The sequence below is a fragment of the Bactrocera dorsalis genome, chromosome 1 (assembly GCF_023373825.1).
Source record: "Bactrocera dorsalis isolate Fly_Bdor chromosome 1, ASM2337382v1, whole genome shotgun sequence".
Lineage (NCBI taxonomy): Eukaryota > Metazoa > Arthropoda > Insecta > Diptera > Tephritidae > Bactrocera > Bactrocera dorsalis.
In genome coordinates, this window is record NC_064303.1 from 109,272,874 (window position 1) to 109,299,039 (window position 26,166).

Below are 26,166 nucleotides of genomic sequence, written 5' to 3' on the forward strand. Positions count from 1 at the left end.
ATATTCCCTAAAGGCCTTAACGCCAGTGACAATTACAACAGCAATAACAGCGGCCGTGTGTTGTCATGACAGCACAGGAGACAAGAAGTGATGATGGTGAATGATACGGTATGCTTTTGGGGATAACGGTAGAAGGTATTGTATGTGACACTGGATGGCTGACAAGTTGTTGGGTTTTGTTTTTGCGGACAAAGTACATATACATATATATGATATAGTAGTTATGGGTAGGCATGGTTATTAAAAAATTCAAAGTCGAGAAACAACGAAACATTCTTATTGGACCTATTTTGTCAGTAAAGTATATACCGTAGTTCCCAGTTATTATATCCGAAATGGAAAAAGGGTTTCTTCAGGGTCTTCTAAAAAATATTGCAAATGATACTTAGTGAATTCTTACACACGTTTATTAGTAGGTATAAAGATCTTTAAACTCATACTTTTAAGATTCGCCTAAATGTAGGCCACAAATATTTTTTTCATGGATTATGAGGGTAAAACGTAGCCTATATTTCATGTATTTTTAACTTTTATGCAAAACTTCGAAAAAACATCAACTATTTTAGAATTATTTTCCAATACAAGTTCATTTTCGTTCTTACTACACGCCATAAATTGAATTCTCAACAGCTTTATGCCAACATATCAATGCTCTCCATGCCATAAAATCAATTTTACTGAACATGTGAAACACTTAGAAACCTTAAGCGTATAGTATTGCAAACATAACGGTTAAATGTGCGCACATCCAACAAAGCACTCATACGCACTCGTGCAAGCCACACAAAATACTCATACTCTCCCCTACAAAAGTCAATATGAGCGCAAAAAAGCTAAGATCAAAATAAACGACAAGCAAAGTCTGTTGTCCCCCATAAGCTAGGGTAAATCAAATTCGTGCAAACTGGGGTGACGCCGTGCCACGGCTGTGTTCGCGTGGTTGTGCGACTACAAGTACCACAGATATTGGCTGGATCGAAGTGTTGCGCGCAAGGGTGTCTTGATGCTGTAGCGCTGGGCCAAAGCTGCTCTTGATTAGGCCACCGAAGAGTGTGCTTGCCACCAACAAAGCAGTTGTTGTAGTTGTAGATTGTTTGTTGCTGGTGTTGCTGTTGATGCTGCAGTGCCAGGAGGAGTAAATCCTTTAATGATGGTTTTTGCCGTTATACCAACTGTCTGAAAATTGAATTATCTCCATTATGTGCAACTAACGAGCAAACGATGTGAATGCCACGAGAAGACAGACAACGAAGAAACACACACACACACATCCATACAGGCTGCTGCAGTCAGGGTCAGGTTTAGAGAGGGTATATTGAGTAAAAATGAATATACATATATGCAATATGTTGCCCTTGTTGTTGCAACTACTGTCACTTCTGGTTATGGTTATGGTAAAATTGCGCTGCTGACTGGTGACTGGCGGCTCTTGCCGTCGCTCGTTGATAATATTCGATATTGCTGTCGATAGAACGAAAAAAATCTCCTTTGCTCTCGGTCTCACCGCCTAAAACGCCCCAGCGCTCTTGGGAGATTACGTGGCTGTCAACGCGTACCCCCTTAACAGCTTAATATGAGTAAATTGTTGTTGATGATGATGAAGTCACAAGTGATGACTATGCTAGAGTCTGAATTAAACACGCAGATGAGTGTGCAATGAGCAAGCAAAATAAAGAAAACAAAGATGTAGAAAAATATATGTACATATGTATGTATACTTGTATATGTATGTATGCATGTTAACGCTAGAAAATCACAAGCGCAAACGGAAAGTTGGCAGGAAAATTCGTTAGCAAATTTCTGTGAGGGGTAAATGCCAGCGCTTTTGCTATTATGAACACTATGCTTGTGTATGAGAGCGTTCATATGCGCTCTCCAACACACTCTCTACACGTTTGTACATATGTGTGCGTGTTTATTTCTGCCGTAAATCGTAGCGCACACATTTGAATCAATTTGCAATAAGGATTTGTTAATCCTGTCTCTTGACAAGTGCGGTTAGTTTACCGTCAAAAAGGTGGTATGAGTGTTGTGTTTGTAGCACGAAGGTGTAGAGGTGGTAGGGCGCTTGTCGGCATGCTAGAATACGAAAATTTGCTGTTTGATTTTCAGGCAGTGCATCGGGGGTGTCAATGGTTGTTGGTTCATTGGTTTTACATGGCGTTAAATATACATACATACATACATACATATGTACATACACATATAGTAGATACTTATGTACATATGTATGTATATATATGGAAAGATGTTTTACAAACGGTTGTGTGTAGCAACCTGTGCCACCCTGTCTTTGATTGCCTTCAACGGCTTTGCTTGCGTTGTGGATTAGTGCTGAGTGCTTTGGTATTTCGGACGAATTTTGCAGGATGTGCTGTTATGTATACACATACGTACATATAGAAAGATTTGCATTTGTATATGTTAGAGTCAATATTCACCATGTAATCAATATACTTGTACTTACAAACATACTCTTGTCTTTAATGTACTTTTGCTTTTGCTTTGCCATTGATTTTCTTGCTACTTCTGCCTTTGTTTTTGTCTTTTACTTTCTTTTTTTTGTTATTTTGACACATTTGACACAGTCGTTGTGGGATTTGCACTCAAAACTTAATTTGTGCTAATTGCCGCTTCGTACTGCAGGTTAAATATACAACAACAACAATTGATTTTTTGATGCACATACATTTATGTGTAAGTCTGTATGTAAATACCAACGTAATAAGGGTGTGTCTCAATTGTTGCACTTATTTGCATTTTACCTGATTAATATGGCGGCCTGAATTGTCCAGATATCTGAGTTGTTGGGTTTTAAGTTAATTCAAATATGAGATATACATACCTTGCGCTTCAGGCCGTGCATTGATCATAAGTGAATCGATTTAGTGCAAGAAATTTGCATATCAAAGACAATGCATAAAAAATATTATTTCAAGATTTATATTTAAAATTTACGAATAACATTTTGTAGTTTATGAAAACTTATTCTTCTTCCATATTTTTTGAGAATATTAACATTCAAGACCAACAAGAAATATTTAAATATTAATAGGGAATGGTTATTGCTTTACTTTGTTGTTCTACCACACCTGTGTCGGTTTTGTTTCAGTAATAATTTTTCTCTTAAAATGTAAACTACAAGTCATTTAAAATTTTGTTTCTCTTTAAGACAACATTTATCAGTTTGTTTTCAGTTATATTTCATTCACCTAAAATTTGCCTAATTTGCACTAAAAAATACCAAAAAACACCTGCTTTTGTATTTACAGAGGTATTTTTGCCCACATAGTCATATACTAGTACTCCCACTACCAACAACATACATTTCTCTATTAATTTTTTTTTATCTGTCTTACTTATCCTCTCTTATATTTTTTTCCATTCATAATTTCCATACTTGCGTATTGATCTTTCAATATTTCCTTATATTAAATGCTCTCTTTCTCTTAAATAATAATAAAAACAACAATAAACATTTGCATTCATTAGTTTTAAGCTCATATATGTTAACAATTTAGCTGTAAGGATTGACAACTAGTGCTATTTAATAGAGTTACGTGCGAAAAGAGCGGAATTGTTATTATGTATATTGCATAATACAGTACGTTCTCACTAACAGCAAATAAAAATATATTACACATGATTATGTAATGTTACCCATCAACTGCCCATTCAAAACTAACAGGCAATATGTTAAGACCTAAAACTTTTACATGAATTTATTGCTGTTAGTAGCCACTGCAGTAGAGTAACATCTCCGCTGTGCTGTTAAAAGCAGAGAAAGCAAGTAAATTGAATGTTAGTTTATGTGAGTGTAAAGTTGACATTGTAAACAATATGTGCAGTCGCCGAAGTCAATGAATTCGTTCACACGAAAGCAAGAAAATAGAATTTAGTGCCAAAAAGTTGTGAAAAAGTGTTTCTGGTGAAAGTTTACATAGTAAATATAACAATATTTAAATAATTCAATCAATATAAAGAAATGTGCAATATATACAATGCAAATTATTGATTTGCAATAATAAGAATGTGCATAAAATCAAACTGTGTTGTTCCAACGGTGCCGCGTGTTTTGGTTCGTTATCGTGTTCGCACATGCACATTGTAGGCTGAGTTTTGTTATTGCTGCTTATAAGCAGCATGAAATTAAATTCATTTGACGAAAGGCAGTTTTTAATCAAATAAAAAATAGTTTTTAGTATAATTAATTGCAAATAAATACATGGTGTAAACTTATATTTTATGAAAAGCATTTGTGTGTTAGTTCGTGTTCGGGTCGCGTGTGCATCTTTTGTAATCGGTATTTTTTCGTAGCAAAAACAATTACCATTTGGTGGAAACAAATGTTGTTTAACTGCTTATACCAAATTCGTGCGCGTGTGAAGTGAATTTTATATCGCGAGTGAAAAGTTAGTCGTTTTAAATTAATTGTCTGTGTTAAAATAAAACAATATATGTACATACATACATATGTATGTGTGTTTTTAACAACCTGATATTTAACGCGTAGGGGAGTGTTCGCTGTTTATTACAAATTTTGGATATTTAAAAAATGTTGGGTTAATAGAAGTATTTTTATTATATAATAAGAAAATATGTGAATCTAGGGAGAGTTAGTAAAATAATTTGTAAACATTGGGTATCCTTATGAAGTATTTTAGGATGCTTATGAACAAAGTCGTTGTTACTTTTGTAAGCCCGTAATGTTTTGAGTCAAGGTTATTCACGATGAAAATTATCCTTTTCAACCTTAGTTAGGCGTCTGTTTTTGAAATTAGAATTTAAATATACATATTATATTTTCATCAAACGATGACATCACACACCTCCTATTTAACTTAATAAAAAATTGTATACACACTTTTCTAATCTTATTTAACGCAAAAACTTGTATACACAATACGAAGAGCATATTTTTACCTTACCAAGATAATGGTGCCAAAAGCAAATTTCAACATCATCAACAAATTGAATTTTAAAGCAGTTCCACACAAGTAAAGAGCGTGGCATAAATAAAACAACAACAACAACAACAAAAAGGACCACATAACTCCTGAATTGGCCGTAGCAAAAGTTGGCAAAATTATTTTCTAATTTAATTTTCTTTTCGACGCCATTTTGTGGGCAACGACTTGAAAGCAGAACGAGTGGCAGTCATACAAAATATCATTTGCTTTACTTGTATTTTGTTGGCATTAACATGAAGTGAAAAGCTGACAAACCTTTTCGAAGTAACGCAACACGCAGTCAAAATAAACCGCACACTTGACCCTTAAGGCACTTAGGAATTACAGTCAGCCGAGCAGCACTGGTTATTTGTAGCTACACAAAACGCGTGGAGTCGCCTGCTGAAGTCGTGGAGACGTTTCCTTTGCCAGTACGCTTCCGGCCGCAATTTCTACGCTTTCGTGTTGTTTGAACTTTTTGTGTGCCATTGCCGCTCGACTCGACGAAATTAATTTTCAATTTGTTTTAAATAAATAATTAGGTAGCAAATTGTAAAATTTAATTTCTGAATGTGCCACATTCAAATAAGAACGCACCAAGTGAAATGCCAAGCCAAGCAAGCCAAGTGAAAAGGTTGGCAAACAGTCCGTTGCGAGTTGAAGGTTGTTGGCGGCGGGTTTGTTCACTTTTTCACTAAGCTGTTGCTGTTGTGGTTGTTGTTGTCGGCGCCATTACTAATTTTCAACGAACGATAATCGGATTAAGAATATTGCGCCGGAAAACATTTGCTAGGCCACCATACCGCCATGCTGTCCTCTCCCAGTGCTCCGGCTTCATCACCTTTCTTTGGCTCCGCACAACTTGGCTACTAACCTGTGTTTGTTCGTGCTTACGCTTCCTTATTTATCTATGCAAGTATGCATATACATTCATTTATACATATATACTATCTTTGTACATATACATATATGTATATACAATATAAGCGAGATTTATTTGTGAGTCGCTTAACATTTGCCGAGTTAAGTCTCGGGGGAACTGTGTAATGCGTAGTAATGTTATTTAGTGCCAACAGCTGTTTATGCTCATACCACTTTGTCCATCTTGGCAGCCATTTTACTCTTTTACCTTAGCTTCAGCGCGCTTACTGCAGAAAAGGTTAACTAATTATATTTGTGAATGTATATGTATGTGTGTGTACATATAATTATGTAAGTTTGTTTGCTGGTTGCTTTCTATGCTTGCGTGTTCGTGGCTGGCTAGGCGGCTATATCTCTTTCCGTCTCTCTAGTTTGTGTAAATCAGCGCTGCTCGCCAGCGCCAAAAAGTATACTATATCATTTACATGCTAATTAATATTTAATTTGTTGAATAAAGGAATTTGTAAGTTTACTTTGCTCACTAAAAATTTACAATGCAAGCGTTGGGGACTGTAGAGGGTTGGATTTTCTAAAGAATTTGCGTTCTGTGATAGACTTACATAAATGTAGATTAGATTAAAAAATATTAAAGAGCGAATTTATAAAAACAGCATTTGAGAAGCTGAAATGTTTGTAACTTCGCAGTATGCCTATAGAAATACTGGAAATTTGTAAGCTCCTGCAGAAGTTATTTTATTAAATATTGCTGTTATTATAGCTGGAGATTCGATTTCAGCGGTTCGGGGCCCTTTTTATCTTTACAGATATTGGAGGAAGATTAGAAGAATTTGAGAGTTTGATTAGGCGACGCAGATTCTTCTGCGAATGCTTTAGAAAATACTCTCCGCCTAATTTCGGTCATTAAATTAATTTTTGGGAGATTATGGGCTGTGAAAAAATTGAAAAAAAAAAATATTTTTACGAAGTTTCTTAGACTAGATTAGATTCATGGCGAGGTTACGCTGGACATTTCAAAATATCACATATCTTAATATTATATATATTCTTAATAATTTTTTCTTATAAAAAAGTAAATGAAGTATATTTTTTGGCCTCCTTCCTTTCCCTTTAACTTTTAAATTGCATTTGCTACTCAAAAATAACCTCTTCACTGACTACTTTACTAAGTTATGTAATTATGATTCCCCTGACTAACACTTGTGAGCTTATAACAGCTTAAGAATGCCACAGGTGGAATAAGTAGACTAAATCCTCTCACTAATTCGTATATGTATTATTTTATTTAATGCATTTTGACCACTTTCTTATATATTCGTCTAAATTTTTATACTTTCCTCTCTTTTCATACTTAACACCTCTGCGGTCTAAACTACAAAACCAAAGATGCAAGTTACTCGTATCATCCTTCCATACATGATGAGACATTCGTGCGACGTAAGCAACGTCGTAATCGCACCACATTCACATTGCAACAGGTAAGTACGCCACCACCCAGAGTTTAAGAGCGGATTACTTCACTTTTAGCAATTTTAGTTAGTTTACCAGCATTTTTGCTTATTTATTTCGTTACTTATTCAACTACTTGCAATTTCTCTTTATTAATTTCACAAATTTTGTTTTCCTTGGCAGTTGGAAGAGTTGGAGACTGCCTTTGCGCAGACCCACTATCCGGATGTGTTCACACGTGAGGACTTGGCGATGAAAATAAATCTGACGGAAGCGCGCGTTCAGGTGAGAAAAACTTAATGTTTGCCATACTCTAGCTCAGTTAGCATGTGTATAAATAAAATTATCCCCTCTTTTGTTTGGGTAAATTGTAATGGACGTGTCGTGTCTACTTCAAGTTTGCAACAAAAAATATTTAAATGAAATCAAGATGGGTTATGAATTTGCAGCCAGCAGAAAAGGTCATAAAATGAAAAGTGAATTTTTTTTTGTGCTAAGTGTTTGTATGTATTCGCATCAGAAGGAAAATAGATTCATAAATCGTATCAAATTTCACTTACTCAACCAGTTGTGCTACGCAGCTACGGTGCTTTGGCTGACGGCGCCTGCCAACAGTTATTCCATTCATAATCAGCCACTCACTCATTCAGGCAGTCAGTTATGACTGCGTTCCCCCCATCCGTTTGCGCATTTATTGCCTTTTTAGCTGTTCGCCTTCTCAGTTACGCCTTGTGATCAAAGGGCGTGTATGTGCCTTAGATTTTTTATCCACATTGATCCCTCCTATTGCTTTTCCACTACGTTTGTGCTTCGGTCTATCAATTTGTATGTAGCAACTTAGCCAACTGCCTGTGGTTCATTATTAATGCATGTGCGTATGTAAAAAAGAAATATTTTTTACAATTTCAAAATTTAAGTAATAATCCTGAAGAAATTACATGTAAAAAAATTATGGAAAAGAGTTTCCAAAAACTGATAAAAGATTAAAAAAAATATCATGAAAAATAGATTTTAAAAAACTTTTTTTTTAACTTTGTAAAGCATAATCTAGCCTATAATAATTTAACATGTACTTCAAAATAACTTTCTTCACTTTAAAATCACTTTCTGTATCAAGTTTTTCAAAATTAATTACTCTCAGTTCTTAAAAATTTTTACCCGAGTGCTGATTTTTGGATTTATGTATTTATCAAGCAGTTCTTTTTGTTAAGAAAAAATTAGACTTGGTCGAAACCTCTCACGGAATTACTTAAAGTTAAAGACTCAGTCGAGCAGGCTGGGAGAGGCCTCGTTCCGAAAACTATTTTCAAACTGACATCTTCGAAGTGTTAGAGATGTCATCATAGATTATTTGCTAGAAAATAAAGCTCTACGCTTATTCAGCTTTGCATAGATAAACCTCGAAAACCTTGCGGATCGAAATTCAATGCCCTCAACTGTGTTTCTAAAAAACTCTCGATCTAAATTTGTAGCCTTAGTTAACTAGCTCTTAAGTAACTTCCACAAACTTCGCCATCGGTAGAAGAGTTCTGTTGCTGTTCTAGTGGCTGAATTCTGCCGAGTTGACAGTCTTTGGCCGGAAAAAATCCGAGTCCGTTTCGGTTACGTAGACCCGACTGTCGTGGGAATGGGTAGCTCTCATAAGCTTTGGTATCTTGGTTTAATCCAAGAAGACGAAAACTTTTCAATGAGAAGTTTTTTTGAATTCAAAACGTTTCTTTTCCTCATACTCAACGTGGTAGAAGCAAGAGTGCTCCCGTCACATCTTCATTTCAAATATTTTTGTCAACAAATAATAATATTTTACAATACCATAATATATTTTTTTTTGCAGTGTATAAATTGACTCATAAAAAAATTATGACTCAAATTGAAGATTTCTCACAAAGAAATCCCCTAAAATGTTTGCATTTTTTGTGTTGTTTTGAAAATTGAATATTCACGTGCAAAATGAATTAAAATAGGTTTTGTCCTTACTATTTGTTATTCTGCAGAAAAAAGGATTAATTTCACTGAATTGTATTTTACATGAACAAGAAGAAAAGCTGATATAAAAGTACAACAAAGACGATAAAGTTGAAAATATAAAGATTTCTTTTGTAATTTTTGTCTTATTTTGGCTTGCGAAATGGACGAAAATTTCACCTTTTTTGCATGCATTTTTTATGATTTCATATTCAGTGAATTTAATCTACAAAATTCGAATATAATTTCGAATATGAAAAGGTCAGCAGTGACGGCAATGGAGTAGGGGAAGCATAAGTAAACTTTGAATTTGTGATGGGGTTACTTAGAAAGGGTTTGAAATTTTTATTGTGATGGTCCGTTTGGATTATGGTAGATGAAGAACCAGAAAAAATGTGAATTGAAGTTGAGAGACTAGTTCGCGTTTCGACAGACAGAAAGACGGACTCGGCTCATCACGCTGATCCTTTATTGTAAATGGTGGTCCATTGCGAGGTTCCTTACTTTATTTTAACGAATAAACAAAGGAACTTCAAATTTAATGTGGAATGTTTATTATCATTCGAAAGAACATTATTTGGTATTTATGTTTTGAAGATTATCTTTTTCAAATGTTGACCGTGGCTACGTCTCAGATGATCCATCCGTTGAGTCCAATTTTTGAGGACTCGTTCGAGCATTTTGGCTGGTATCCGGCGAATGACATGCGTGATATTTTGTTCCAAAGCCTGAATCGAAGCGGGATTGTCCACATAGACTGTAGACTTTACATATCCCCACAGGTAAAAGTCTAACGGTGTGATATCACCAGATCTTGGTGGCCAATCGACTGGTCCAAAACGTTGAATTATCTGTTCACCGAAGTGCTCCCTTAATAAATCCATTGATTGAAGCGATGTGTGGAAAGTAATGCCGTCTTGTTGAAACCAAATGTCGTTGAGATCTCGTGCTTCATTTTCAGGCATCAAATAGTCGATTGTCATGATGCGCTAACGGTCACCATTGACGGTTACATTCTCAGTAGCATCATTTTTGAAGAAATATGGACTGATGATTTCACCGGCCTACATACCGCAACAAACCGTTGTTCTCTGCATAAAATGGCAGCTCTTGAATCTCTTCAGCTTGGTCTTCATCTCATATTCGGCAATTTTGCTTGTTTACATACACTTCGAGCCAGAAATGAACCTCATCGTTGAACAAAATTTAGAAAACGTCGGATCTTCTTGGAACTTTTCAAGAGCTCAGTTGTTTGAACGTATGGGTTGACTTTCGTTCTAAGTAAGGAATCTGCATGGCCAGATTAATATATTCGTTTAAAATAAAGGGTTGGGGTTGTTTGTGGTTCAACTGTCGATCGACGTCACAATCCATGAGATGGGATCATATATTTTACAATCTTTATGAAAGTTCTGGGTTGCCTACCCCCAGCAGTAACCTTTAAAACGAGAAATAGTGAAATATTTTCTGAATATTGTTAAATTGCAAGACCTTTAGAAGTTCCGGTAATAAGAGTCACTATTTTCTACAATTTTTGGGAACCTCGTTTTGTAGTCAGATAACATTTTCAGGTTTATATTCTCCATATTTCTAATTCAATAGTCCGAATATTGTTTTCTTTCAATACTTATACGAATTATGAAACTTTTCATACACATATACATATTTACATATCTGTGTGTATTTTCGGGTAGCTTCCTCATACGGGATACCTCCTTGCAGGACATGCGCACTAGTAGTTCCTCAACCATTCCACGCCCCACTGAGTCAAAGTATTTTCCACAGCATAAGCATATAAGAAAATATATTTTTAGCCCAAGCGTAGCACACATACACACACATCCAAATATGTGCATTTGTGTGTATGTATTTATAGCCGCACCAGTCAAAGGAAACTTTAACGTAATTGTTGAGCAATAATTTTGACACTTGATACTTTGAATTTAATTTTCACAAAAACATAATCGCACGTCAATTTTCCACTTGTCGTACACGTGTGCCTGTCAAACTAACTGAATTACACGAAGCGAAAGTGGAGAGGGGAGGGAAACGAAGAAAATATGTGGGTGTGTTATTGTTTGAGCGTGTATTTTCGGCTTGGTTTGAATGAAACTGAAGGAGCGTGAAGTCAGAGTTCGCCAACCCACATCACACTAGCGATCACCTCACACCATCATCTCATCTTTTGCTATAACGGCGTCTTTTATTTTGTCATTTTCTTCGTTTTTGACAATTATTTTGTAATATTTCGAACTATTTTCGTATATTTTGCACCAAGTTATTCACATTCCCCAGTTGGGGAGACTGTCTTTAGCTGGCGACCGCAAGTTTTAATAAAACTTATAGCTACTGTGGTTGTTGTAGTGCTTGATATTTGTACTTTCGCGGCGACTTTACAACTACAAAAGTCTTAATAAATAAGCAAAATATCCTCAAAAGTAAGAAAAAATGAAGTTGAAATGACAAATGTCAGCCAGTCGCCGTGAAAACGCCAAACATTTATACAGTAATTTATTTATTTTTTTTCGCTTACCACTCACTCACTCGCGCAATGAAGCTTTGTGGGGATTTCGATAATGGAATGAATAAGTGCCAAAGTGAAATTTGAGTGGTTGTTGGTTTTTGATGAGGGTGAGCTCCACTCTGAGCGGCAGACTAGGGCCAAGGCTGAACTGTGTCGGGATAAATGGTTGTAAATGCACGCTGTTACAGGATTTAAATGCCAAAAATACCAAAAAAAAATATGCCGTATTGTGAACCACAATTACTTAATGAATGACGAAAAAATGATTTTTTGGTATAAAATAACGAACGGTAATACAATTTGTGTTTTTTATGGCTCTTCGTTGTGGTTACTGCAGCGCGTCATCTGTTACTTTTGTGTATATATCCATGTAAAATTGTCTTCGATTTTTTGGCTTTCTCTGCTTTAAATCTATTTGTACATTAATTTGTAAACGTGTTGTTATATTCAATGTTTTTTGTTGAAATTGATCAAAGTAATTTTGGGTCATTTTTCAATGGAGACTACTACCATAATCAATATAAAATTTTTCAAAATCCTCTAGGGTGTATTAAAACCTTTGGCCTTCGATAAACTCATTGACAAAAAATACATCTTAGTATGGACTCTCTCCGTAAAACATTTCTTGAAGCTGCCTCTCTTTTGGTAAACCCATTAAATCTCCAAATTACAAAGTCTGTTTGCACGACCACCAGCAACTATCAGACAATTCATGCTCACAATACAAAAGTGCGGAATATTGGCTAATAACCAAGGCTTGATTACAAAATTGCGGCACACCACATCGTAACGAAATGAACTGTTAGACTAGATGATATTTGTCTGTCCTTCTTTCGTTATTGACGTCATTTACTAATGTATTTTACTAGCCATACTTCGGCAATAGGGTTTGGTTCCTGTTGCCGCTGGTGTTGTTGCCTTCTTGTTCCCTTCGTCCGATCCTGGGCTATTTAAGGGCCCCCAGCCAGGTTGATCATCGGATCTTAAGACACCTTGATCCAGCGCTTACTGTACCATCAACCACAGTACATCTAAATGCTATGCTATTGAGGAGCAATGAACACCCAGATAAAAATTCAAACCTAAGCTAACCTAAGATGTATCTATCTCAGCTGCAGCCCGTCCTTGTCTTTGTCTTGATATATATTACGAAGCGACACCTTCGGGGAGGGTTCAGCGGGGGATTTTTGCTACCTAGATGGGGATCTAATAAAAAGGATACATATAACACATATAGTTAAATGCAAAATACGACTTTGAAGGGTATAATGTCTCCCCCAGAAGATCTGACGGGCCGCGTCCACGTTTCCAGCATAGCGTGACATTTTGAACTGATTTAGTTATGCTTTTCTATTTATCCGAATATAACATAGTGACTTACAAGCATGATACACTGATTATATCGACTTTCCAACTTTTCGATACCATTTTTGTACGATTCGTCCTTTGCTTCAAAATAGCCTTAAAATTTCATTATTTGAGATCTGTGAGCAGGAAATTCAGGAAATGAGGGCTAGATCTCAAGAAAACGGTGGATGCGGAAACAATTCGCACCCCAATTCAGGGACTTTTGCTGTCGTTTGCACTGACTTGTGACACGGTGCACCGTCTTTAATATCCCATATAAGGTCTTATGGAATGTAGTGTCAACAGGTGCTACTTTGAGCTGAGTAGGCAATTGAAAAGTCCTCCCTGGAAGAACTCTACAAGTCATCCCATCAACGGTGAGTACCGCAGTCGATGGAACGATGAGCTGTACGAGATATAGTTCAGCGAATCAAGGGACAACAGGTGCGCTGCCTAAGTCATGTTGTTCGGGTGCAAGAGAAAACACCAGCTTTGAAGGGTTTTGATTCAGAATTCGTCGGGGAAGCCGAGGAAGATCTCCTCTCCGTTGGACAGATCAGGTGGAGAAGGACCTGGCTGCATTTGGTATGTCGAACTGGTACCAAATAGCGAAAAGAAGATACGACGGACGCGCTGTTGTTAACTCGGCTATGACCGCGTAAGCGTTGTATACGCCAGTAAAGAAGGAGGATAATTTATGGTCGCAGGTAGGGTTTTTAGCGCTCTGTAATTGTAATTTTAAGTACTAATAACTGTGCATTTGCGTCATCCGTTCATAATTATATGAAATTATATTTTACACCTACCATTAGAAGCCATTAATGGATGTAAAGTATACATATGTATGTGTATGTATGCGGTTCAACTACTAATTTGCATATCTAGTTATGAACGTAGGTAGACGCTAATATGCGAGCAGGCTATATTTCAGTTTGTGTACATACTATATACCTGTATCACATACACATATGTACATATGTATATTCGCTTGTGGTGTAGTTGTAGTTCACGCCTTAATCAAACTCATTGTCATCACACTTGGCAATTACCAGCGATAATCGCTCATTTGCGTTGCTAATTTATTTAGATCGCGCTCATTTGCCAAGTTGTGTTGCAAGTGTTGATATTACAACTCCGGCACAATCCGGCACACTGGCATAGACAGATTAATCGCCGGTTTGTGCAGAGATTTGGTTGCAATTTGGCGACGAATTAGAATTCAAGGTTTCAAGACACAAAGACGTCACTGAGACGGACGCGATTATATTTGTAGACACCTAGAAGGGGCTCGGGTTTATTAGCTGCAACGGCGCTCGGGCACTAAACACTGCACTTGGCACGAGCACTTGTGTCTGTTTATAGTCTAAACTTAGATTTCCTCAATTTTGCGTTGCCACACAGCTCGCAGCTTGCATTAAGATGGCAGCAGCCGACACAAGCTTGTAATTGGCACTGCTCTTCTGTGTAGTGTGTGTGTGTGTGTGTGTGTGTGTAGCGCCTGTGTGCAAATCTGCTTTCATTGCTGTGCGGAAACTTGCCAATTAGTGGCTTGCCGATGGCGCTTCCAGCCTCCACTCGCTCACAAGTGCCTGCAGTTTGGTCGCCAGCATTTTTTTCTTTTTTGTTTTTTGTTGTTTATTTTTTTTTGTTTTGCTCACATAATGCTTCTTTGCCGCTGTGCTCTACTTATGCTCATATGTAACTGTCAATTTGTTAATCAGTGCACTTTTTACTTAGCAGTCTGTATATAGATGTATATCGTATGTGTGTGTGAATATGTCAGCTGTAGTGGGCCGCACTTAACACTTGGCGCGTGGCAAATAGGCGACACTCATGCACGAACGGAAGCGCCGCGACAAACGCTTCTTATTGCATCAACGCCTTTAACTAGTAGTTAGCCGCTGCACCGGATCCCACTCGAGCGCTTAGAGCGCTAATGAGAGTATTTACTTACATGGGTTGATCAAAATGTTTCCAGAAGTCAAGTGGGAAGTATGCGCTTTGGATCTTTTTTTTCGAAAATTGTTTAAACTTCATTCAACTCTTCTGAATTGCTTGAGAACTTTGTGGAATTTTTTCACGAGTTTTTTTTTACAGGAATATCTCAAATGATATCAGTGTTTACAGATCCAATAGATTCGTAATTTGACTTTCCATTACTTTTCCTCGACGGGAATACCGAGAAGCTCGTCAAGGGTCCGAAAATTGATGAGCTTTTCAGGTAATAGGATAAAACAGAAGTCAGAGGAGTCGAATATGTATATCAGAGCATTCAATCAAAGTCACTTTTTTGATTTCCCGATCTTATTGAAACACTTTAACAGCAAAATCATGGATCTCGAAGGGATTAACGGCCGCCAGTATTGAAAAATTTCCACTTATCAACACCAACTGACCGTCGCACATACAATTTTGCTTCCAGAAATAGCTTTCACGGTCCCTTAACCGAGTTGTTTCAAAGTCAAGATTTTCAAGGTTAGAATTACATTGAATACAAATGTTCAAAACAGTCAGACTTGTTGTTTCCTGTAAACCCAAACGGTTAGTGCCGTGCCAACAAAAAAGTTGGCGCTTCCTGTATGTATTATGCCAGGAAGTCCCACAATACTTTTGCCATTCTCTCAGCATCCTTAGAGGTTATATTGTTATTGTCACTTATAAAAATGTTGCTGTCACTTATGATTGCACTAATTGTGGTTATACTTGTCCTTAAGTAGATGCCACTTACGCAATGCAATAATATTTAGCGCACCGCTTTTTCACACATGTATTTCCGGCATAATTTGCAACACAACATGCTTTGTTAAGACTTCCTAGCCATTACTGCATCCACTGGTCTTAGCTTTCCGTCGACTTTAACACGTTTCTCTTAATGAGCACTTGGCTTGTTAAAAATTATACCGCTGTGTGTTTGTATAAAAATATCTGCGTATCCAATTAGTAACGGAAATTTCTTAATGTACTCAAAAATATGTTCAGCGTACATATAATGAGCATGTCTTATTATTATTTTATTACGAAAAAGTTTTTCCGTTTCAATTTTTGCTTAGATGAGTGCAAACTGCGGTTAAAAATACATAAGCACCTCATTTGAACACCTGTTTGTTTGATAAGTATCGTCATACATACTTCTGTGGTGTAATTCACGTTGTCGTCTTACGAAGGATGACGCTTGCAATATATGGTATACCCACTCTCTTATTATAAAATCTATCATAATTAGATAGATATAAAATAAGTGACCCCATAGGTCTATTGTGCCCTCTCGATATCATATATATATCATTGTCGCAAAGGTCCAGCAATCTGAACAGTTCCAGGAGCTTGTAGGGCGCGATGTCTGAGCTGATGTGATTCCTGTCCACGTAGATGAATGCAAGGACCGTAGTTAAGACTCAAATACAATATTAAGATTCAATCACGTTTATGTGGTCGCTTAGAAAGTGGTTACTGGCGGTCTTCATTCTGTTAAAGTCCCTGATTTTCTTAGATTTGTAGAGACGAATTAATTATTGTAGGAATGAAATCGCAAATGCAAATAGTTGTTCCCATTTTCGTGTTCGTTTTGTATAAGCTCTGCTTTCTATCAGAATGTCAATCTTCGATTACACTAGTTTTCGTTGTTTTTGCTGTGGTTGCAGTGTTATAAAGCATTCCCTAAATAATTTTAAAGAATACTGCCAGGTTCACAGTCTTATGCCATGTATAAATCAAGTTCCCGACCTGGCGTGGGATCAGTTGATTATGCCAGTCTTTTTCTTCTTCCATAGCAAGACATCACTTCTATCAAAATTTTGTTGCATTACACGTCCGCTCAACTTGACAGTGTTGACTAACCAAATTGTTGTGTTGTCTGAATAGGATCGGAATTTTCAGGATTAAGCATGTCCAAAAAGAGACTTGTTTACGATACTCTTTAAAAAAATTGCTTTACCGGGACGAGTCGAGCAAGAATGCATTTCATACCCAAAATATTCACCAAATTCATTCGAAGGGATTCGAAAGAGATGTCGAGCTCCCTGGCCATCTTATATTTCATGATCCATTCAAGCAGTTGAGAAGGTCGATCTCGACCGTCTTTAAAAGCTGTGTACCACTCGTAGGCTTGTGTTTTTAATAAAACGAAATCAACATTCACAATAATTCTACACACGAAATTTGGTTAGAAATATAAAATTTGAGACAAATTATTATTCGATATTTTCAATTAGTTTTATTTTAATTTTTCTTTTATACAAAATCTCAATATATTCGGGAAACAAGTGAATATACTCTCTTTCATCCGCCATTTTTTGCTCTACAACCTTATTAGCTTTATTTTCATTATTATATTGAATTTGAATTACATAATTAATGTATCATCCCAACACATGACCGTGATTTCTATACTTACTCCGATCAACATCATAAAACATATTTTCCAAACAGTCGCGTCTAGGCAGGCAATTACAAATATCAGAGTGTCTTTGTGATATGAAGATTCTCCAAATCCATCAGCTGTTAAATTTCTGTAGATAACATGTATGTATGTTCCATTTGTTCGTTACATAAAAAGCTGGAGTCACCGAGCTTTCTAATTGTCCATTGTGTATTCGCTTAATTAGTTTTATATTTTAGAAGTACTTTTATTATCTTACTAACTATACTTACATCGACAGTCTTTAATATTTTAACTCAGCGGACACCGGGATCGGGAAAGCTTTCCATTTTAAGGCGTCGTACTCGTCTCTCAAAGTATTGTGAACTTCTGCAGATTAGGAACAACAGAGACTTACTTTCAAATTTAAATTTATTCAACGGGAACAATGTATGTAGGGAGGTAATTTGTAGTGTATTTAGTTGGAAAATTATTGATATTTTAAATTTTGCTTCTTCTATTGCATTTTGTAGGCATTATTTGAAAATTTATTAGGCGTAGTTCTTATTACAGAGCTTGTTGTTCGATGAATTCGTTAAAGAGAAAAAAGGTAACATTGAGATATGTTTTTTCTTTAATTTTACCTATTTTTGTTCTCTAAACCGGGTATTTTAAACTTGATTCTATAAAGTAGATATATAAATGATCGGTGTGACGAGTTAAGCCATCTCCGAGTTGGCCATCTCCGTCTGTCTATCTGTATATACATATATGTACGAACTAATTCCTCAGTTTTTAAAGTATCAATCTGAAATTTTGTTCTCGTCCTTGCCTCATCAATAAGCTGCTTATTTTTGGGAACGTCCGATCTCGGTGCACGGTATCATATATGTAGCTGTCATACAAACTGAACGATCGAAATAGAGTGCTTATGTATATGGAAATCTTTTTCATTTGGCGAGATATCTTGAATAAATTTACCATGAATTATTGTCTGAGTGAATGATGAAATCTGCCAAGAAATAGCTTAGATCGGATAGCTATAGAAAATAGCATGTCATTCAAGCTGAACGATCGGGATCAAGTTCTTGTATGGAAACGGTGTTATTCGTGACGAGTATCATAGCTTCGGTTGAGCTGAAGTTAACTTTTTTTCTTGTTTCTTGTTTTTCTTACTCTTAATAACCAAACCCAGATCGAAGTAAACACATTTCTTGAAATATTCACAATCAATTTATTCATATAAATTAGTGCTTAGCGAGCGTAAAAAACAATTTTACCAACAATAAACAAACAAGCAACTTGGCAAGGTAAACAAATAATTGTTTCGCATGAAATTAGCTGAGATTATGAGTAAACAATTTGTCAACATGTGTTTAGAGAAAAGTATCGTTATGTGAGTGTGTGTGTGCGTGTTGAAACAAAGGAAACAGTTGCAACAATAACCAGGCAAATGCCAGCAAATGGTGAACGCCGCCGGCAGCCAACAACAGGCGGAAGGGAGGTGCAGCGGGGCGGCAAACAACAAACACATCACTTCGAGTCAACCGCATCACTGAACACGTATTGTTCAAGGTGTGCCTGAACGTTGTTCACCAAAGAAAATATTGTTGCAACCAACAATAATTACAACAAGTGCGCACCATTAGCTTCCGCAAACAATTTAGACCCCACCCCTTCCTGCCGCCTGCCAACCGCAAGAAATAAGGAAGCACAAAAAAAAACTAACAACAATAAATTGAGAAGAAATAAAAATGAGAAAAAAACAACAACGCTTACAAAAACAAACAGCAAAGTGCAAACACTTCAACGCTCGCGCAGCCAACGCAGTTCAAGTGGAATGAATGAACAGATGTGTTAATGCTAAGCGCATTTGGCGAGCGAGAACCCTTCCGCTGTTCCTGTGTTGTTGGCCGACCGCAATTACCGCCACCCCTTTCTGGGTGCTCTTTGGCAGCGCTGCCAGCAGCCGCAACACCTCAGGCAACAGAAGCGGCGCGTCAACCACTGTGTTGCAACATCAACTAGTGAGCGCATTGCAGCGTCGCCATCAACTTACATCAGCATTAAAGGATTATTCGACCAAATGCAATTATCCGAATGTGGCAACCCCTTTAGCCCGAGGCGTAATATTGGTTTCATGCATATCGAACGAACGAACGCACAAAAAGCTAAACCGACGAGTGCACAATGTAACATAACACTTAGCAGTGCGACGAAACAAAGGGGTTGCAATGTGAACCCAGTAAGCCATAATGTGGCTTGAAAATGTTTTCAGTAAAATGGTTGTCTCAATATACTGGAGGAAATTCTTTACAGAACAGCTTTAGGCCCTAAAGCATCGGAAATTTTATTTAAGAACCGAACTAACCGCTAGTATGTTTGGACCCAGATTTGCGAGTATTCTCGATCTTTAATATTGATATGTAGGACCTTCGTTCTGTTTTTCAGTTAGTTCAAACTCTTCTAAACTGAAATTAACGATCCGTTGTCATTGGAAAAGCTATACTGATCATAACACTTATCCTGAGTCAAAAAATTAGGTGACGAAGGTACTTCTCTTCGGACCTCTTCATCCACTGCCATTTAGGTTGGTGTCTAATATCAAATAATGGTTAAATGTTATGAAGATTAGGTTGTTGGAGGCTTTTTTTGAGATTTTCGTTTATTCGATATTCTGAAGAACAAGAACTCGGCTCGGCTTTTAGCGTCCACTTTGCGGGTACCCTAAGGAAGCAAGGAGTCTGGAGAAGTTTATTCCTTAGCCACCTCTAGATTCATTAAAGTACTAGTACTATGGTAACCAATAAAAGGGACACGTTTTTCTAAGTTTTCTTGGTATACTCTGACTTGTGGATGTATATTTTTTCCATTCATTGCCCGAAGTGACTACGTGACTCCAATTCGAATACGAACTCTGACGGGTTTTTCCTTAGACAGGCTCACATACGGTTTACTTGAAACTTATTCACACATTTTTAGTTTACTGGGTATACCTACTTCATCTCTTAATGGAATGAGGAGTATTGTAAGTGGCACATATTATACTTGCTGCCATATAATAATTATTAGGCGGATAATATCTTCATTTTAACTGAGTTATGTCGTACAAGCTATTATTACTTTCAATATGCATATATTAATTTTCATACCCAAACACGGGTTGTTTATAAGGCAGATTATGAATATACATATGTATGTACTTGCAGTAGCATCAAAGACATAGCTTATCAGCCACTGCTGCTCTCCTACATCGCTGTTTGAGAAAGTGCACATATTTCGGCGTATAATCATAGAATTATAATCAATCTTTTATGACCAACCCATAAAATGTACACGTAAAGAGATTAAGTGATTGGAATTGATATTGAACGGAGTTTCGTGAGAATGAATACTCGCGATTTGGGTTTGATAAAATTCAAAGATTTCTGGGAAAAATACATATACATGAAATTATCGACAAAAAAGCATTTAAAATCATAATTTTTTTTTAATATTATATTCAGCACAATTTGATCTGTAAGAAGATAAGATGAAGCGATTGCAAGATTGAGGCTGATTGCGAACGGTATTAGGTGGTCTGCCAATACCTAACGAGCCTTTAGAAATAACTTTTTCATATTAGTTAAAACTGATATCGAGAACCAGTACTGAGGTGCGGTAGTGCCGCGAGGGTTACGAGGAAGCAATTAGAATCCAGCATGGTCTCCATATAATAGTTTAAAGAATTCGCTTTTCATGCAATTGTCTGTATGTGTTGCCTAAGTGAAGTAATGAAAAAAGTTTTTGTTTTTATAAATTCTCGCAATTTCAAGTTTAATGTTTCAGTGTCAGCTCAGCATTGAGGAAACAATAACTTTCGATTTCAAAGTCGTAATAAGATAACGGAGTCTCTGTAAGCCTTTTTGTGAAATAAAGAATAATTTGTTCTAAATAATGTAGTCTACTTTTAGGTGGCTGACCTAAGCACTTTCTAATAATTAGTTATAATTTTCATAATTTTTTGCATTATTTTATCAACTTCTCAATATGAAGGGTTCAACTCTTCTTTTTTTGTTCAAAATGGTGTCCATCGAAGCTGATACACTGATTATAGCGACCCTCCAACTTTCCGATACCATATTTGTAGGCCAATTTGTCCTTTGCTTCAAAAGAGGCCTCAGTTTCGGTGATCACCTTTCCATTTGAAGATATTTTCTTCCCAGGGACCATTCTTTTTGATTTGAGAATAGAAAATAATCACTGGGGGCCAGATCTGAAGAATACGGTAACTCGTTTTATTCAAACGTGGCCGGTTTTTGGCGACTTTAAACGTTTCAATAAGGATATGTAATAGTCGCTGTTGATTGGTTCTTTTCAAGGTAGTCAATGGAAATTATTTTAGGCGCATCCCAAAATACAGACGACATTACCTTCCCAGTTGACTATTGCGTTTTTTCACTCAGATGATTGTCGACTGGACTTCGGAGTGAAATGATGGGGTTATGTTTCATCCATTCTCGCATATTGATGCAAAAATTGGGTTTATTATGCGCGAACTTCTTCAAACACTGCTCTGAATCATTAACTCGTCGTTGTTTTTGGTCAAGAGTGAGCTCGTGCGGCTTCCACTTTTCATAGAACTTTTACATACTCAAATATTCGTGGAAGAAATGATAGACACCTGCAGTAGGCATCTCTAGAGTGCCTGGTATCTCAAACTATGTACTTCATTTTACGGTCATCCAATATTATTTTGTAGACTTTGTTGATGTTTTTGTGGGTAACCAGCTCTTTTGGTCGTCCACTACGTTCATCGTCTTTCGTGCTGATTTCAGCACTTTTAATTTAGCATAACAATCATATGGATTTAATTGTATAGTGTTGAGTTGTTTAGCCGAACAGACCGAAACCCATGTCGTCGTTTTCCTTGGACTCCAACTCCTCCTTTTTGACTTCTTCCTTCTTTTCGGCAGCACTGGTTATTTTTGATTTCAGAACGTTATCGTTATTTTAGATATGGAAGAATAATCCAGGTACCAAAATTCGCAGTTTCCAGAATAAAAGTAGGCCATAATCATAAATTACATACTTTATAGCATACTTTTTGGAGTTTAAACCGAAAATATTAAAAAAAAGTATCAAAAAATTAAGTTGTAGGTATGGAAAACATCTAGGTATGGCTAACATTCGTGGTTTTCAGCCTAAAAGTACGCTATAAACAAAGAAACCTAGATATAATAAAAAAATCTGCGTTGAGTTGGGAAGAGAAAAGCACTCAAGAGTATCTCAATTTAACAACTGCAGAAAAATTTAAAAATTATTTAATTAATTAAAAATTAATGGAAAATTAAAAGCTTAGTATATACTGAGGTTTAATAAAATTAGTAAAGTAAAAAAATTAAAAATTATAATTTTTTTAATAAATACATTATAGTGTAATATTTTATTAGTCCTCATTATGTATTGCATTGCATTTTTCTGTGTGAAATAACCGAATTTTTATTAAAAATTATCTAAATTCCTTTTCCATTACTTTTCTAATTCAAATTTTTCACAATTCACCACTTTTCCAACAGCTTCAGAATATATTTTCTAACCACAAATTTTTTGCTGCTTATCCTTGTAATTTCTACATCAATTATCTTAACTAACTTACTTTGTTTCTAATCGAAAAACGAAATTCATTTAACTTTTTCGCAAATTGCCAACAACAAAGAACGCACTGAGAGGGAGGTCAATATAAAAATGCATGTCTGTATGTATTTGTATATACTTAGCTTGGTAGAAAGGAGCATGCGGCGATGAGGAGAGGCGGCGAACAAAAGACTCCCAAAGGGATGGCAATTGGGAGGTGGTGCCGTAAAATAAAGAAATAATAGCACACGGAAAAAATGGGGAGCCATTACAGGCAAGAGCAACAGCAACAACAAGAGTAAAAAATGTGCACAGCAATCACCACAACCACCATAAAGCACACATTTGTACGGTGGCAAGCGCCATTTGTGCTGTTTTTATTACCAATGTTGTTGTTGTTGCTGCTATTTTTGTAACTCATGTTGCTGTAGTACGCTATAATGTGCTTATAAAATAAATATTGTATGAAGCAAGTGGTGGGCGTCGTCACTGAAGCCAACTAAATAGATGGCCGGAAGGCTAAAAAATGGCAACAAAACAGGGCGCTGAGCGTGTATTTTCGTATGTATGGGTGTGTACTTGCCACAGGGGTAGTTGGCAGAGAGAATAGAGCGAAAAATTGTAAGCGGCGACTGCGCAACCGAAGGCACACTCTCATCGGCACTCGCAGATAACTGTATTGATACCATATACACCACCCACAAATGAGCATGAGCCTCATCCCCTCCCCCCCATCCACGCCCACATAATAGCGAACAATGGAAGGCGTAGTAGTGGGTGTACAATCAAGCCAATCCGAAATGATTCGAGCTAATGTACGCCAAGCTTTATTCTATTACCACTTACAATGTTAAACCGAAGCGACTACAGCAACAAAAAAAAACAGAAACAAAATTGCAAATAAAATGGAAAATCAGCATGATTACTGGTGGGGGCGGAGGAGGTAGGCTACACATTGAAGCTCCGCAAAGCATTTCATTGTCTACACTGCACCTAAATCCCTAGCAGCTCTTGAGGGAACTGCTGTGTGCTGTGTTGGAGCGTGGTATGTGAGAAGTTTCGGCACCTCAGTTCGGCTTTGCACCGTCTGCAATCGTCAGTCTGCTCGTTTGCCTGGCGGCGTGTTGCATTTAGAGATTGTTATGGCTGACTGTGGCATGATTACAAGCAGTACGACGTATTTGTTGTCGCCGACGCAGGGTCTCACAGTCAGTCACACAGTACTACACAGTCGCCATGAAGCCATTGTCTTTTGCCGCATTCCGTCCTTGGAGGCAACCACAGCTACAGCTGTGTCTCGTATTTGTGTGCGGTTGAAGCTGACGTCATTTCCCAATTCCCATTTTCGGCTGCCAAGTCAAGCAGAAATTTTGTGTAGCATCTAATTTGAATTTTGATTAGAAAACTTACTTACTTAGTTACTTACTTACATACATACATCCTAATGCTTACTTGGTGGCTATGGCTTCATTTCAACTGCTTACTGTGGTCGCTTCGCCGCTGGAGGCTGGCGTCAATCCATAACTTCTCATTCTCTCTCTTGTTTGCAGCACTACCTCGTCACTACCCGCCTCCATCTCGCTTATTGTGTTGGTCGGTTGCATGCAATTGTCTCTAACAAATCCCATTAGACTGCTAGGAATCAGCGAAAATCGGAAGTGAAATCATTGCGGAAGGAAGCCCGCACACATTCACATGTCTACAGCCATTTAGAAGTATAAATTGGATTGTTTTATTGAAATGAATGGCTGATTGTTTCATTAAACTTTATGCGCAAGTAAATAGTATTTTTAGTGGGATAATACTTTTGATGGGATTTTATAGTGTCCCCAAGCAACTGAGCACGGATGGCGTGCAATTTTTTCCGGTTATATTGCAAAATGTGCTTTGGGAGTCACACACATGGTGAAAACAGTTTCTTATTTTCGTTCGTTATCAGAATTGAAACAGTTGCTTTTTGTGTCTGCAGCTTCAACACGAACTCAATTTTTTAGTCTTTTTTTTATGATGATGTGATGCTTATTTGGAAACTTGGATCCAAGGCCTTTATCCAGCGTTTGCAGACTGCTATGCAGTCAATTACTAGATTCTCTGGAGTTTCAGGCTTCCTCTCCCAGAGTCGGCAATTTGTACAAAAAGCTAGTCCCATTGTTATAAAAGTGTTTTTTCAACTTTCAGTGCCCAGTATAGAATGCGACAAGTAGCCTGAATTTGTCTCTAGGAGGGTTAATTACATATTTAAACCCACTGAGGTTATAACCCCTCATTAGCAACTTGGTATGGCGCATGCCTCGAAATTGTTGCAAATACCTTCATCCTTGTGAACCAGCTTCTTTATGGAATGGAGACCCACCGCGACGAAGGGTTCAGGTCGGCGATATCATTAGCCAGCTCACTCCCAGCTATACCTTTAAGACCGCCCACCTAGATGAGCTGCACTTGGTTACATTCTGCTAGGCTATTCAGCCGTTCTCAGAGATTGCTTTAAGTGCCGATGACTATCCCTAAGTATGATTATACCTTCGTTGCGATAGATGCGTTGGAGGTTTATCTCTATGCACTGACTTATTCCATCTGACGTTTTCGAGCCGTCTTTGTACCAATTGATTGTGTTATCCCTAAATAGTAGCTCAAGAGTTGAATCACTCTATTCAGCCTTGCTGCTGAGGAAAACCTTGAACTTCTTGGTGAAGTTTACCCTTTTGGTAATACTGACCCTTTAGAGAACGATATTATACCACTTAACTCTTTCATCCGCTGAGATTAGATTACCTTGCTTCTGCCATACCCTTCTGCTGCCATTTGGACAGGGTGTGTTTGGATACTTGATAGATTACTATGTGAAACCACCAAACTGTCTATTTAGGTGAATGGAATGGATGTTCATGAAAAATTTTTGGATTTGCTTCGCATCAGAATCGACAGTTTTGTTTATTTTCCGCACCACTCAGATGAAAGTGAGCCTGATCGAAGAAAATTATTTTCTTAAAAAAGTCATTATCGTTTTCATGCTGTTCCAAGGCAAAATCAGCAAATTAACGATGTGCTCCAATGCCTTCAGTTCTTGAGTGAGAACAATT

General features: G+C 37.1%; 1 protein-coding gene across 2 annotated transcripts in view; it reads left to right on the forward strand.

The window, feature by feature from the left end:
- Positions 1–26,166, forward strand: part of LOC105234037 (homeotic protein ocelliless) — a 130,130-nt gene that overhangs the window by 36,872 nt on the left and 67,092 nt on the right. For both annotated transcript variants that reach the window (XR_007422602.1, XM_049455104.1), the window contains exons 3-4: positions 7,215–7,306; positions 7,461–7,562. Coding sequence is in view for 1 of the 2 variants with exons in the window: in XM_049455104.1 (XP_049311061.1) it covers positions 7,215–7,306; positions 7,461–7,562 (194 nt within the window). In the remaining variant the exon portion in view is untranslated. The remainder of the gene's footprint in view (positions 1–7,214; positions 7,307–7,460; positions 7,563–26,166) is intronic.